Source organism: Molothrus ater, chromosome 3, assembly GCF_012460135.2.
Source record: "Molothrus ater isolate BHLD 08-10-18 breed brown headed cowbird chromosome 3, BPBGC_Mater_1.1, whole genome shotgun sequence".
NCBI classification, from domain to species: domain Eukaryota; kingdom Metazoa; phylum Chordata; class Aves; order Passeriformes; family Icteridae; genus Molothrus; species Molothrus ater.
This window is the reverse complement of record NC_050480.2, coordinates 96,330,234-96,345,405: the sequence shown is the minus strand read 5'-3', so window position 1 is coordinate 96,345,405 and position 15,172 is coordinate 96,330,234. Positions and strand designations below refer to the sequence as shown.

Genomic DNA, 15,172 nt, shown 5'->3' with positions numbered 1-15,172 from the left:
GCACCGGCCAGGTACCTTGGCCAGTGATCCCCTAGGCCTGCACATAGCATGAAGCAGCTGCATGGCACAAAACCAACACCTTCCCAAAAATCTTCCACAAATGAGCAGGGATCTCCCCAGGGCAAAGTTAGGGCAGAATGGATATAACTCTGCAAAGCTGCGTTTCAAACAAACCTGTAAGAAGGAAGTGACAATTTTTGGTTAAAACTGAAGACGACAAATTAATAAAACCCAGAAAGAAAGGAGGACATCTCAGCAGTTAACTTTATTTAAATTATCTCATGTAAGCTTTCCACTGGGGCATCTACAAATAAGTATACTCCAAGTTCTTGCTATGCTCTGGATGCAGCTTCCAGACAGTCAACATCACATTCTACCTTCTGTTTGAATTACTTGAACCCCTTATAACTTATTCCTTGCAAGCTTCTCCAGTTGTCATGTTTAAATAATATTCAGCTAATTCTAGTCAGACAGTTCAGACTGCCTAGTCAAATTTCAGTACCTACTCAGTGTTTGAATACATTTTTTCCTTTCAAATGTCACATTGATAGCAAACAGATTGATTGATATTAGTTGAGCAGACCTGACTGTGTATTTTCATCTTATGAGCCACCTCAAATGCCAGGAGATGGACTCCAGATCCCTATGGGTCCCTTCCAACTCAGCTTATTCTGTGTGTGATTCTTCCACACTGCCACATCAACATCTATTACTGGAGCAGTTGGCACACAAGGCTTGTTAAAAGATATTAGGTTTTTTTGTTCCTATAGTTCAAACATCAGTTCCCTGTGTTCCTGCACGACCTACACAACTCACCCAAGACCTTCTCCAATAGTGAAACTAAATTAGAATTCAGAAGTTCCTGAGAGCCTGCTGTTCTGAAATACTGCAGAAATAGGCAGATTGCTCTTGAGATAACTTTAGTGTTTGCAAACATGAAAGCAGGACATAATATTAATAACTACCCTACATTCTAATAGCTATTTAACAATTAGTCTTATAAAAAAGACTACCTAATAACCTTTCCATGTGCTTGCATAGACTGTAATGTCCCTTAGGTAGCATTAGAAGCTTAAAAACCTGTCCTTGTAAAAATTTTCTCTTTCAGAGTCTGTCAAAGGATATATAAAGATTTTTTTCATCCTTAGAAATATAGCTCAGTAACTATATAGCTAAAATAGGATTATTTTACAAAGACAACACGAATGACAAAAATATTTCTGAACTGTGTTTATATAAACATATTGGTTTGTAAACAAATTGACAACATTTACTTTAAATATTGAAAGAACTTCAAACTAGACAATTTGCATTAAAGAGAAAAATAAGTTAAAAATTAATCACATCTTCATTATTCCATTAGTTATGACTAGATCAGGCACCTGGAAGTTTCAGAACTTAACCATACTAAAACAATGCATCAATGCTGAATATTGTAATTGACACTATGACTTCCTTTGAGAGAGCAAAAGCCACCTCATAGTTACCTGAGGATTTCCATGGTAACTCAGTGGAAATCACAGTATGAAAATTACTTATTTTTCACAGATTGGAACCTCACCATTTAAATAATATTTTTGGCATACATTAATGGAAAGTCTCTTGTTAGCTTTAGTTTTATACAGAAATCACAGCAAAACTAATGCAAAAGTTAAGTCAAGTCCTTCTGAAAATGTAAACTTCATCCAAATCTTTCCTGCACTATTTGCACTGTTTTGCAGGATTTTAGTTGTATTTATGAATAAAAAAGTCCTACAGGTGAAGCATTAAAGTATTTAAGAAAACCTAAGTTAACAGAAAAGCATTGTGAATTATGAAATGGTAACAACAGTTCATCAAATTATACATCAGAAGGTTACACATATGTTTAATCATAAAACAATATTTTCTATATATTACTCAAGGTCAGCTTCAACATTTGTTCTCATTTAACAGTGATACTCAAAGTGATATTCAGGTTTTTTATCCCTTTAAGTGAGTACACTCATTTCATTTATTTTTACAGGTGCAAAGATGCTTATCTGGATACAAGTTCCACATGGGCATGACTCTCAATGTAATTTTACATTTTTTCATCTTGAAGGCAAAAGGCTGTCAATGGTAATAAGCAGACAGTTCATCATCACTCATATCTGAATCATCATCATCTACTTCACCTTCAATGACTGATTTCTTGCCTTTGCAGCATGAAACAATTAATCCAATTAAAAAGACCTGCAAATTTAAAGTAAAAAGTGTTACTGTTATCGAGTTCAGGGGCATATAAACACAATGTAAGTAAAACAAATTGTAGTGTGATGATGCCAATGATGCAATGACAACTACTGTAAATTACCCAACTTGATTCAGAGGTCTCCAAAATCCAAGTACTTACTGCAATGAATGCCCAGTTCCCAAAGTAATAGGCTGCACTGAAGAACCAAAATTTATGAAGAAAGAGGTACGTCCGAGTGACAATACACTGATCTAAATGGAAAGGAAATAGTACTGATTAACACAGAACAACAAAATCAGCTTAATACCATATGGTAGGATAATATTTTAGCAACATTTAGCAATATTTAACTCTGCAGAACAGTTATACTCTCCTACCAAGGAGGAGGAGAATTTACCACCAAGAATGTATACAAAAAGGACAGTTTTTATGGGGGAGTGACCATGACAGGTTACACAAAGCTACAAGTTACATAGGTAACCCTATTACTACTCAGGACAATTTCTCATGCAGATGTGTCAATGATTCACTATAATCTGTCCAAAAGGGAACTCACTTCCCATTTTATATAAACCACAGCCATGCAAAGCAGGTTCTGGATTAAAACACACATTTTAGGACTTTGAAAAACTGTTGCTACCAGGATGACATAAGCTTTGTAAAAATCAAAAGTCAATTGATTACATGTACACAAAAAAACTCCAGCATGTACTGGGCCTTTTGCAACCCAGATAATGGAAGCCTTATTTGTACACAAGACCTGACTGTACTGGTTAAACCTTACTTCTCTAACAACAAGAATATTGAAGTAGGATTTTCTGATGCAGGTGTGTTTTTCTTCATTTCTAACTGGGAGATTTTAAAATTAAGAATCAAATTTCCAAGGAATTTTCAAGACACAGAGAGGGTAAAGGCTTGTACAGGACACTGAACCTGTGGCATTCAAGGGGTCATGCTAGAGGATTGCCAGCAGCACATGCAAGCCAGTTCATTAATCTCTCAAATGCAAGGAAGGGCATGCACTGAGCTCAGGCTAAGGTAAAATATCAGTTCCTGGTTGCTCATCTTGTTTTTTTGTACTATGCTTACTATGCTTCAAACCCCACCTAAAGGTCATTTCAGAGCAGGAATTGGTGTGCAAACATGCTGAACACCAGAGAAAGTAAGCAACCCAGAAACTGCTGGTTTGTACCTCAGTTCAGACCCCAGTTTGGGAAATATTCCCCAGGAGCAGTTCAAGTAAAGATTTCCTGCCTTCTAAAGCTCTGAGTGATACACTACTCATATAATTACATAGCTCACTTTTCACAGCCATCTAAGGAAGAAATGCCAGTGAAGATACTTCAGAATTAAAGATAATGTTGTCAATACCATCTGCAGCTCTCCAGCTGGTTACTTGAATTAAAAAACAACTAAAAGACCTTCAGATGGCACTCTATAATAATTGGATTAACTAGATTATGATAAATATTTTGGAATAGTTTGACCTTGCAAGAATATTTCTATGCAACATTACAAGAGCAGATAACTAAATTTTAGCTATTGTTTCTGAACAAATGTTACTTAATAGGCTGACATGACATTTTTCATTAACTGATTCCTCCATATGACTCAATGTAGAATAAGTTATAATGAACAGCCTAAAGATAGCTACTTGCTATCCAGAATGATCAATGTGAGTATTAGATGTCACTTGATCATGTGGAACAAAAGTACACATGGAAAGCTACCAAGCCTCAAATAGATATTGTATTTTTTTGTATTTTTGATTTTTTTTTGTATTTTTTAAAATGCCACCATTTAAAAAATACAATATCTTCTATGTACGTATGTAGTGCTGACCAAGGAACAAAGCTAAACAGCCAGGATTCAAGACAAAACAATTTTTAAAATGAAGAATGACAAGTACAAATAGTCATTACTACCAGAAGAGTCAACTATTTTTTGTTTTGAGTCCACTGATGAAGTTTTTCATTATGGTAAGAAATAGTTACACTTAATGTACTATTTTCAAATTAAGGCTTCTTTCAGGAAGTGAATTAGCTAGCTTATGATGAATTACCATGATAATTCTGTTAGAAGCCAAATATTAAAGTCTAAAACATGATTGTGTGCACAGAAAACTCAAATTGTGAGAACTTACTGATGAGGTCAGTCTTTTATACATCTCAAAAGACAGTAAGTTTTCACAGAAGTATGTAGAAGGAAATAGATTCTTAGGGAAGAGTTACAAATTGTTGTGAACAATGTAATTTATAAACATTGGCATTATTTGAAAGTCAATACTGCACACTTGTTTTACCTGTTTATTAATCAACTAGACAATGAAACAGATTATTCCCTCTGTAAATCCATAGATCAAACTGGGGAGAAATAAAGAGCAGAGGTCCAACACGCTAGATTTAGGAAAGGGCTGTTTTCAAGCCCCTTGAAACAGTCCTCAAAGTTGAACAGAGACAGGAGCCCTGCACCTGGAACAGCGACACCATGCAATAGTGCAGGCTCAGGGCTGGCCAGATGAAATGCAACTGTGCAGGAAGTGACCTCATCTCCCAGTAGACAAACAGAACATGTAGCTACCAGTGTTCGTCTGTAACTCAGAAGTGTAACTGAGTATCAGGCTTCACTACTGGAATGCAGTGAAACTCCACAAAACTGATCAGTTCTACCACTGTGACAAACTGCATCTGCAGTGGTGCCACTTTGGGCAGCCCAGTACAAAAGCAGCATTCACTTATTGAAGCAAATCTAGTGGAGGACCACTACAACAGCTTAGAGCACACAGCAGACAATGAAGATGTGCTCTTTCAGCTTGAAGTTAAGGTGCTAGCAGGTGTGTCTTACTGCTGCCTCTGCTGTCTAGTGGCAGCAGTGAGACACTCGTCATTTAATACTTACAAAGTATTAAATGAGATTCCTCCTAGACCTGCATAACAGTACAACAGATGACAGAGCTGCAGCAAGAAATACACCATTAAATAGTAGGAGAGGCAATCAGCATAGGTAAACACTGAAGTAGGCTGTCCCTCAGAAATTCAAAGCTGGATGGATGTGAGCAACCGGCTCTACTTGCCCCTTGCTGGTGGGCTGGACCAGATGACCTCTTAGGTCCTGTGTGTACTCAAAATCATTACATGAAGGTAGATATTGAGACAACACAAATCTAAATAACAATGGTATTTTTGGATGGAAAACCCCAGAGTGAGAAGGTTATCCAAAGACAGATGAAATCTATGTCCCCAGATTCAAGGAGAACTTAGTTTACTTAAAATACATTCAAAACTATTTCCAAAGGAAAAGCTGCATCCTTACTGTGCTTGAACATCTAAGCACTGCAAAATTTCAGACCCTAGAAGTATTGAAGGCATAGCTTCAGGTATCCAAGAATACTTATTTCATACAGCCTTGCTGCCAAAAAATCAAAACCTTGCTGTCAATAAATCAAGCTTTTTGCAAATCATAGCAAAAAGGAGCTGCTCTTTGAAGGTTCTAGGTATGGCTTTGTATCACAGATCAAATTGTTGAGACAAAGCAAGCTTCAGGAGTCTCTACAGGAGGATATTAACAAGTATATTAAAAATTTCCCCATTTTGTACCTATCATCTCACAACCTAACAACTTGATCAATATTTCATAGTGTTCAGGTCACTCCAGTGCTTCCAAAGTCCACAGAAGTTTATGGTAAAGACAGTATTTCACATATCACTTCCTCATTTCTCTGGAAACAGATTCATAGAATGGCAGCAACAGCTGTTCCAGCCACAAATACAGGATTCTTTTCTTTTCTTGTTGGCTAAACAGCAAAAAATTACTACATTCTTAATTGTCCCTTTGCCATTGGTTTCTACAAGTGTTTTTTTAATACACTATTTGAGCATATCCCCACTTATTCCATATTCTTCTCTGCTGTGATATATATGCCCACACACATATACATATACACACAGAATTAACAGTAGCCTCATTCAGCTGCTGAGCCCATCTTCACACTTGACAATCCAGCCCCTCCACTGTTGCTACTTCTCTGGTTTCACAAGCTAAAATTAATCACCTAAACAAAGCTTTTACAACTTTTGGGTTGTGGCATCCTATACCAGTTATCTTTCTCTCAGCTAACTTCTCCCAGAAACTGTTTAAATTTCAATTCATCGCTCATTCAGCTTTCACAATAATGCCAGTATTAAACAGCTTCAGCACCACTTGCTTCAAGGTTAACTTTGAAATAAAATTACACCTTTGATCCCTTATCAGACTGAAAAGCATATTGGAACACATACTACTCACATATAGCAGGGATTTGAAAATATTTCCCAACTGGTTGTAAGTAGCTACAATAACTCCCCACTTAGGGATGTCAATCACTACACTTCCAACACTTCAAGCTGACAGCACTTTGAAGTACTACAGAGCACAACAGAAGCATGAGTATCAAATCACTCAGATGTTAAACAACAGTTTGCAGCTATCTAAAATCTTCTAAAACCTAGGTCTAACATACAAGCAAAAAAAGCTGCCTGCTGCTTCATCCCAGTTGTCTGGCTTTGGTGCAGCTTTTTCTTGCTTAGCTGGAAGTGGTAGTGAGATGGCACCTAAATGAGACCTGTAGAGACCAAAAGTCTAGCCAGACAAGTCTAGTCCAAAAAGCTCTTATTCAACAGAAGCTGCTCAGTAGGTCTGGAATCAAATCCTGACAAAGGAAAATATTTAGCAGGGTAAGGAGGAGCCAGAAACCTGGAAACCAGGAACTAATGAGGAGCCTGAAAAAGCTATTTGGGACAAATTATTTAGAAAGCAAACTCTGTGTTTTTTCAGTGCTTCAAATTACAGGTAAATTGTGTATGAAACTTCTCATGGTCTATCTGCAAATCAAACACAACCTGATATAAAACCAGACAGACAGAAAAAATGATGTAATCAATGTGAATCAGTCTTGTTTTATAACAAATAGATCTGATTTTGTAACAAAAGTTACAAGTCTGGATAAGCAATAGCTATTTGCAGTTATTTTACAGTAAATGAACAACTGCAGCAGCCACAAAATTTCTTCATGATAATTACACATTATGAATATTTACATTAAATGGCTCAGAATTTTCAAGTCACATCAGTGCTAGCAGGGCTTTATAGCATAAGGAGGCTTCCAGTAGGATCCTCCAAGATTCCGTGCCAAAAGAAGGAAAAAAGCCACTAATCAAAGCTTCTTAATGCTAAATAATAAAAGTACTGTCTTACTGAATGATCTGGGTGTCCCATTTTTTCCCCAACAGTCAAATTTAAATGAAGTGACATGTAGGAACAGGATTTGCATTTATGTACGAATGAAGGATTTAGTTGTAGAAAGAAGGTTATGGGTCTTACAACTAAGCACAAACAAACTTATCCAAACATAGCAAGAGTTTTCACTACTTCCCTCTATACATTCAGAGAGTCTGTCAGTCCTTTTTTGGCTGTTTTAGATTTGGAGTTCATCCTAGCACAGTTATGGCATTATAATGCAAAATTTCATCCAGCTATAAGGTTTCTATTTCACTTTGGTTACAGAGGATCTGTGAGGGTGCCAAGATTTGCATGTATTAACAGACTAGGTGAAAAACATTTAATGAGATTTGAAGAGCTAAACCTGTTAATCTCATTTTTCATAAGTTTAAAGGATGACTTGATTTTAATGTTTATTAAGTACCCTCGAGTGAGGAAAATACTAATGCTACAAGCCCATGTATAAAGTGAAAAGGTATAGCATTTGCCAAAGCTAAATCTGAAGCCATTTTAATTCCAAAGAGATAATACCCAGTTTCTACAGGGAAGCAATAAACCATTGGATCAGCCTGCTGATGGAAAGAGTATTCTCAGTGCTTTTGTTGAAAGTAGAGATCCTTTGAAACATTGTGTACAATTCAGGTTAATTGCAAGCACTGGCCACATGGGTTTTAAAACAAGCCATAATTGTTACTTCACACCTATGAATTGCCACCTTAAACTTGAAGTTCTTCAAGAGGCATTTTCTGAGTCACCCTTGAAAACCTTATTTTAAAGTAACTAGAGGCAAACAATTCTTATTATAAAGATATAGCCAGTGATAAACATCAAAGGCAATACTCTAGGGATGAACACAGATGTAAAACTCTACAAAGAAAGCAGCAGATAGCCTAACCTACTATTTTCATTCTTACCAAAACCTCCTCCTTTAGGAAAAATAATTGTTGGAATTGACATATGTAGACCTGCATGCCAGTGAACAATGTACTGCAAAAAGATACTTAGAGCAGTCTTAGCTGTTCATATTGTTTACAGATGTCAAAAAGGGCTTTCTGTGCTCAGACCTGCACCACTGTGCCTATCTATACGGAGTTCTGATGGCTATAGAGGACTTAGAAAGTGTTAGGTTTAAGTATAGATTCAGGGTAAAGTACTAGGGAAGTCATTCACAAAGCAACAGGAAAATATAAAGTACTCACTAAAATCCTTACTTTATGTTAACCACTCTAACTTTTCAAATTAAGTAATTTAGAAAGACAGTTTGGAAGTGATAACCTATAGTCATACAACTCTTCATACAAAATTACTAATATAATAATAATAGAGGCTTCTTAGAAACTTGCTTGTGCTTTTCCCTCTGCACATCTCCTGCATTTCTCTAGAAGAGAAACAGAATATGCTCCTTTTTGGCATTTGTATTTGGGCCTCCTTTCCAGCTTGAGTAAGATCTACATCTAGTCTTTATTCAGGCAAAAATAAAGCCTGAGGTCCTGAACACTTTGACTTCTACCTAATAAGTGTGTCTTAAAAGGCAGCACAGATCAAGTAATTTCAAAGCCTTAGAAATGAGATTTTTTTTTTTCTCACATCACATGTAGCTCCAAATCAGCACAGGTCTATGAAAAAGGCCTAGCAGACAGACTGTACCCAGCATGTAACAGGCCTTGGGCAGGGCTCATTTCCTCAATGAAGGAAGAGAATCCAAGGGGGATTCAGAGCAAGTTATGCATTTAAAGTGAGTGATGCTTAAAAACTAGATCTTTTAATCTAGAAAGAGGAAGATAGTGTTTGCCAGATCTCATAGTTTGGGCCTGCAGCTGAGTCATTGCTCATTCACATTAAATCCCATTAACCTGTTAAGGTAAACCTATACCAAGTTTTCAACACATTAATCCCACTGCAAGAGTAGTAATCAAATAATTGAACTTCTTTGCTTTACCTTATATTCAAGCAAATTGTGGACCCAGCATTTCAGCTGTCATTAGCCTTGAGAACAGTCATCAAATGATATTTTTGCCCAACTGTATTGAACATGGAAAACTAAAGCTTGTTTTGCCTATAACAAATATAACAAAAATAACTTGCTGCCCCCAAAAGACTACTTAAAGAGTCTTTTAAGTTAACCAAAACACAAACTTTTTGTGCAAGATGATTAACTAAAAAAAGGTACTTAACTTAAAAGATGTACCCTGCTCTATTATTTTTGTCTTCTGTTTCATGTAGTTACACTATTATGACCCTTATCTGAGTATAAAACAGATTTACCACCTGCATATCAGGAGTAAATAAAGACAACCTTTGCTGAATGAAAGCAGATAATGCTAAAACATATATATAAACTATAAATACTCAAGAATGTGTTTTCTGTAAGATGGCATTTTAACTGCCTTGTGTTTCTCCAGGAAGTGAAATTGTCCTTTGGACCAAACAAAACATTAGTTTGAAACAAATCTACAGGAAACACTGCCCAATACAGCCTGTAGTATTAGCTGTTACAACTTGATCAGGTCTCTTCTACCATCTCAGTAAAAAACCAGTAATTTACTTAGTAACAGTAGGTAGAGATCATATCTCCAACGTCTGAGCATTCCATAAGACAGCAGATTGCTTTAAGCTTATCTATCAGCACAGCCATTAAAAGGTCATTGCTTGCTTTATATTTAAGGAAAAACACCTGTTAGAATTTAATCAGTTTAAGTGGAACAAAATTAATTGAGGAGACAAATCAATGTTTGCATTTTGTTATAGTTCACTGGTTTACACAAAACACTAGTACCAAAGAAGGCAATTCAAACTGCAAGTACTTGACCAACCTTTCTTTATCTTAAAGTTATTGGCACCTATTTTTGCCCACATCTAATAGCCTTAAAAATAAGAGAAATTGTACTTAAAAGTTTAGTTACTACCTTTGAAATAAATCTGACTTGTCAAGATGCTCTGTCTGATCACAGAAAAGAGTAGCATCTACTTTTCATTAGTTTTGTTACCAGCTATTAAAAATTGCAGGTATTCCAAGGTAAGGATTACATCTCCAGTTTCTAAAACTGACTAGATTAAACAAACATTTAAGTGTTCTCACTGATGCAACTTTTTAAAAAAAGTTGATTCTTACAAAATAAACTTTTCTTTCAGTTATAAAAATATATGAATGGCCTGAATGTATTATCTACAGTTAACACAACTCCACTTAAGCCTTTTGATCACATTCATATTCACATTTAAAAAATATCCATCCATTTTCTACTTATACTAGCTCAGCACAGGACAGCATATCAACATCTTCACCTCTTTTCTATTAAGAAAGGAGACCATGACTCCGAGATAGCCACTGCAACAACATGATGATGACAAACCAAAGCCATCATTTACACAAACCAACTTCTGTTCAGTACATCAGAAGACTAGTTTTAAGCATCAGCGTATTGTTTCCATTGATGAAAGTAAACTAAGAAAGAAAATGCAGTAAAGTATTAAAAGTATTCAAAAAAATTCAAGTATGGGTGGAATTGAGCAAGTTTATTTAAATCTAACCCCCGTTTCTATAATTAGGCAAAGTCTGAGGAATTCAGACTATTTTAATTTCTCTCACAAAGGTCAAGACTAACAAGCTTATCAATGCCAGTGAGTATATTCTGCTTTCAGCACATACTGGCCAAGTCAAGAAGCTGCTTACAAGAAACAAACATCTGTACAATTTGGACAAAAGTGATCTCATTTTGAAAGGCAACAAATTTTCTCTTCTAAATTTTGCCAGAGTTTCTATATTTAATCACAAAAACAGGACAGCTTAAACATTAATTGAACAACTGTATTTGTCAAAATATCTAAATACTTGAAACTGCATCATGTCTAAAAACAGCCATCAAAAAAAATGGATTAATGTTTTAATTAAAGGGAAAAACGGGGGAAAAAAATCCCCCTTGGGAAATGCTATGAACCACCAGGAACAAGACTAACACATATACTAAATTTGAAGATAAGCACAATAAATTTGAAGATAAACACAAGGGAACTGCCCTGCAGAAGAGACCTGGCTTGACAGACTCGGAACAAAGAAGTAATGGTCCAGTTACCTCTACTAGAACAAAAATAAATTAAGTTTCATATTTTCCAATAACAAAAGTAGAGAAAAACTGAGTGGGTATTAAGAACTTCAAGAAGCAGTCAAAAAATCAGGTGTTACAGAACACTGATAATAAGAGGAGAACACAGGACAGCTATTTATCTTTTCTATGAAATAACTAACACTGTAAAGCATTTTCAGCTTTACATACAGAGAAGCTGAAAGTTGTATACATAATACAATTGCTGTTCATGCAGAGGAGCTGAAAGTTGGCCAGAATAAGAACAATTGAAGGCTTAGGTTCAAAAAAATCTGGACCATTCTGAAGGCTACAAATCTTATGCTGAGATCAGTGTTAGCAATCAATATGATTGTGACCTCAAAGAGTACTTCAGTATTGCAATAGCTTCTGCAAGTCAAACTGTGAAAAAACCCTATATATGCAGAAGGAAAGGAAGTGTAAAGGAACACTGCAAGAAATAAAGCCAGCATGATTTCAATTAGCTTGGTTTTTTAATAAAACCAGGCTAAAAGTCACTCACAACCTTACTCAAGTTCCACAGAGGAACAAGCACTAAATAAAATGTTACTAGTCTCTCTCTCAAAAGAAGATAAAAAAATCAACCACTAAGTCTGCATAGATAGAAAGTCCAGGAACACTCCAGCACTATCCATCTGCTTGCTAGTCATTACTTAACTCTAGAACAACCACAATACATTTTCTGCCCAAGTAACAGTCAAAAAGGGGGCATTTAGTAATACAGCTGAGAAAATTTATCATTCCCTATTATCTCCAGCATACCTCTAAGAGAATTAGAGAAAAATAGTCTAAGATTTCTAGTTCTACTGCTATTGTTGCTCATGGAAGAGCCCACATTTACATCTCATTAAAAATTATGTAATTCTCTTATCTGTAAGTTTCCACTGAGAATCTCAAGTTCCACTGAGAAGCTCAGACCTTTGTTTTCCTGAGTACCTTGAGAGACCAAATAGAATACTTGTCTGCATGTTTGTATGATAAACAGACAGAGTGAAGTGCACTTTCAATGCTAAGCTATTCACCAGCTGGGGTTTATTTTTAAGATCTTCTACATACACATTAAAGCAAATGTGAGATTTTAAATTTAACTGGAATGCTTTGTTACCCATGGTTTCTACTAAAAATAGTCATTCCTTCAAATGAATAAAGTAAGCTTTAACTTAACTATACATCAAAGCTTCATTTTAGGCAAATGAAAGCCATCAAGACAGATTAAGCTGCTTATTACAGCTGAGCATGTACCTATCACAATGCAAATAAAAGGAACTAATTTATCTTACCTTCAGGTGCATCTGCATCACAGTCCTTAGACACAAGTGTCCCATTCCTTGGCTGACCATCAATTGTCTTATTACTCTGCATTATAAATATGGAAAATTAGTACATTAGTCTTCCAGAAGTCGTCTTCCATAGACAATGATAATGCAGAAACCAAATATATTTTCCAGTGAATTAGTTTAAAAAACCCTTAAGTCCTGTAGACTAATCAAAAGTATTTTTGAACAGCAAAAGCACAGTAAGCTGTGAGCAGTAAAATAAGAACATTTCTAAGTATGATTTCATTAACAAAACAATAGCGTGTGTTCTTTTTGAAGACTTGAGAAAAATATACTTGAGCTCTGAAAAGAAACCTTTTAACTGTGCATAAAATTAATTTGAAAATCAACTTTGGTGATGAAGACACCACAGAATTGTGAAAAAGGATAATGATGATAATAAATACAATTTACTTCTGGTCTAAAAGGCAGATGGCAGCATGCAATGTACTTGGACTGCCAGAGTGGAAGAAGAAAAATTATGCTTAAGTCAACTATTGAAAATCCAAATGTACCTGCTTAAATGTCCCAAATCTTTGGAAAACTGACCCTTTCAGGGAACATGAACTCTGTGCTCCACATTTTTGAACAATCAGTGAATAATTTTAGCAGAGTCCAATGTACATCCTTTGCTCTACAATGATTTTTTTATACCTTGATACACTTTAAAGGGTAACATACCTCCTTCTACTTCCTTGCACCCTCATGATTTCCTAAACAGAAAATCCTCTAAAGAAATCAGTAAGAGTCAACACCTTTTCTTCAGACTGAAAGAAGTTCCTTAAAACATACCAGCAATCAGTACAAGCTGGCACATAAAACTAAGCTCTAACTTCTCTGAGGAAGTTTATCAATATTAAGCAAATTCAGCTTTCACTTTGAACAGTCAAGAGAAACAACTCAGTGTCTGTACAAAAATGTAGCAATTTGTACATACAGTTAATTTTGTTTCATGCAAGGCCATGAAAGTGGGGAGACTGTCCTAAAAAATGGATCTAAATTGAATATGACTTAGTCACAGGGATCAAGAACAAAAGAGAAAGTGTAGACAAACAACAGAAGAACAGAACACATGAAATTTCAAATCATTCAGCGTGCATTTAGCAGTTTCCCATCTCCAGAATGTATTCCAGCTGTATCTCCAGTTTCCAGTGTAAACTATTCCAGCTTACACTGCTCAGTCACAGCAAGCATTTCTTTCAGAACAGTATCATACCTTGTAAAATTCCATGGGACACACCAAAAGCACAAAACAACCACAACATAGCCATTTCAAAGTTTTGCCTCTTATCTTCATTTACTTTACCATATTAACAGAACTTTAAACACAACAATAGCTAGACCTATGGGCTTTTTTGGACAACATCTATGCTTTTTTCCAGGTCTTATATCACTGTTCTCCATGACCACTCCTGTAATTCCAGACATTTTTAGTATAAGTATTGCCAGAGTAAAACTTTAGTGGTCAGTTATCCCATCTACACCAATGCAGAAAGCAGGATGCATCAAGGCCAAGCATGAGACAAAACTATGGACAGAAACTCAGTATGTGCTTCAAGAGCTGACACATTTTGGACACCTCAGAAAATAGCAAGCTATTATATAAAGGGTTAGGAAACAGCCTGTTACACCTACATGATCAGTTTCTTCTTATGTTAAGGACCAAGAACTTGAAAAGATCTGTTTCCACACAGCCATTCCAGGGATGATACTTCTGGATTCCTGCTGCTGACAATTGAGACACAGTCCTGCAATTTAGCTGCACTCCTCCAAATTATCTATGTGATGACTGAAGAAAGAAAGCAATCATTGCTGCTTTGGTCCCCAGTCAGGGAAAAGTATCCGTGTTGCTTATGGCAAGTACTGGCTTTTTAATTCCTGTCTGGTCCAATAGGTCCACTGGGTACAAATACCAGTAAGCAGTGGTCCTTCAGACAAAGGCAAAATAACCCTTGGCCTTATTGAACAGAAATAGGAATTATACCTCAAGTATGGGCAAAGTTATGCTTTTGCTAGAAAGCTAAGAAGGTAACCTAGATGTAGATACAATTCTTTCTTTGTGAAAGGTTATAAAAAGTCATTGCTGATTAACAGTCAAGACAAATTGCTTCAGGAGGTGAAACTAAGCTATCCTTGGTGTCTAAAGAGCTATGAAAGTTGAACAAATTCCTACAGAGGGATTCAGTTGATACGGGCACAATATCCAGAAGAAATTTTCCAAAGTTTCCTACTAACACCAGAGCTGAAGACACTTTTGATGAATTGGGGTCACATGCTTTGAG

General features: G+C 36.0%; 1 protein-coding gene across 2 annotated transcripts in view; it reads right to left on the bottom strand.

The window, feature by feature from the left end:
- Positions 1-246: 246 nt before the first annotated feature.
- The window catches only part of LMBRD1 (LMBR1 domain containing 1), a 66,818-nt gene continuing 51,892 nt past the window's right edge, over positions 247-15,172 (bottom strand). For both annotated transcript variants that reach the window (XM_036380077.1, XM_036380078.2), the window contains exons 14-16: positions 12,855-12,930; positions 2,375-2,466; positions 247-2,214 (exon numbers count right to left, since the gene is read on the bottom strand). In XM_036380077.1, the coding sequence (XP_036235970.1) occupies positions 2,095-2,214; positions 2,375-2,466; positions 12,855-12,930 (288 nt within the window). In that variant the 3' untranslated portion in view covers positions 247-2,094. The remainder of the gene's footprint in view (positions 2,215-2,374; positions 2,467-12,854; positions 12,931-15,172) is intronic.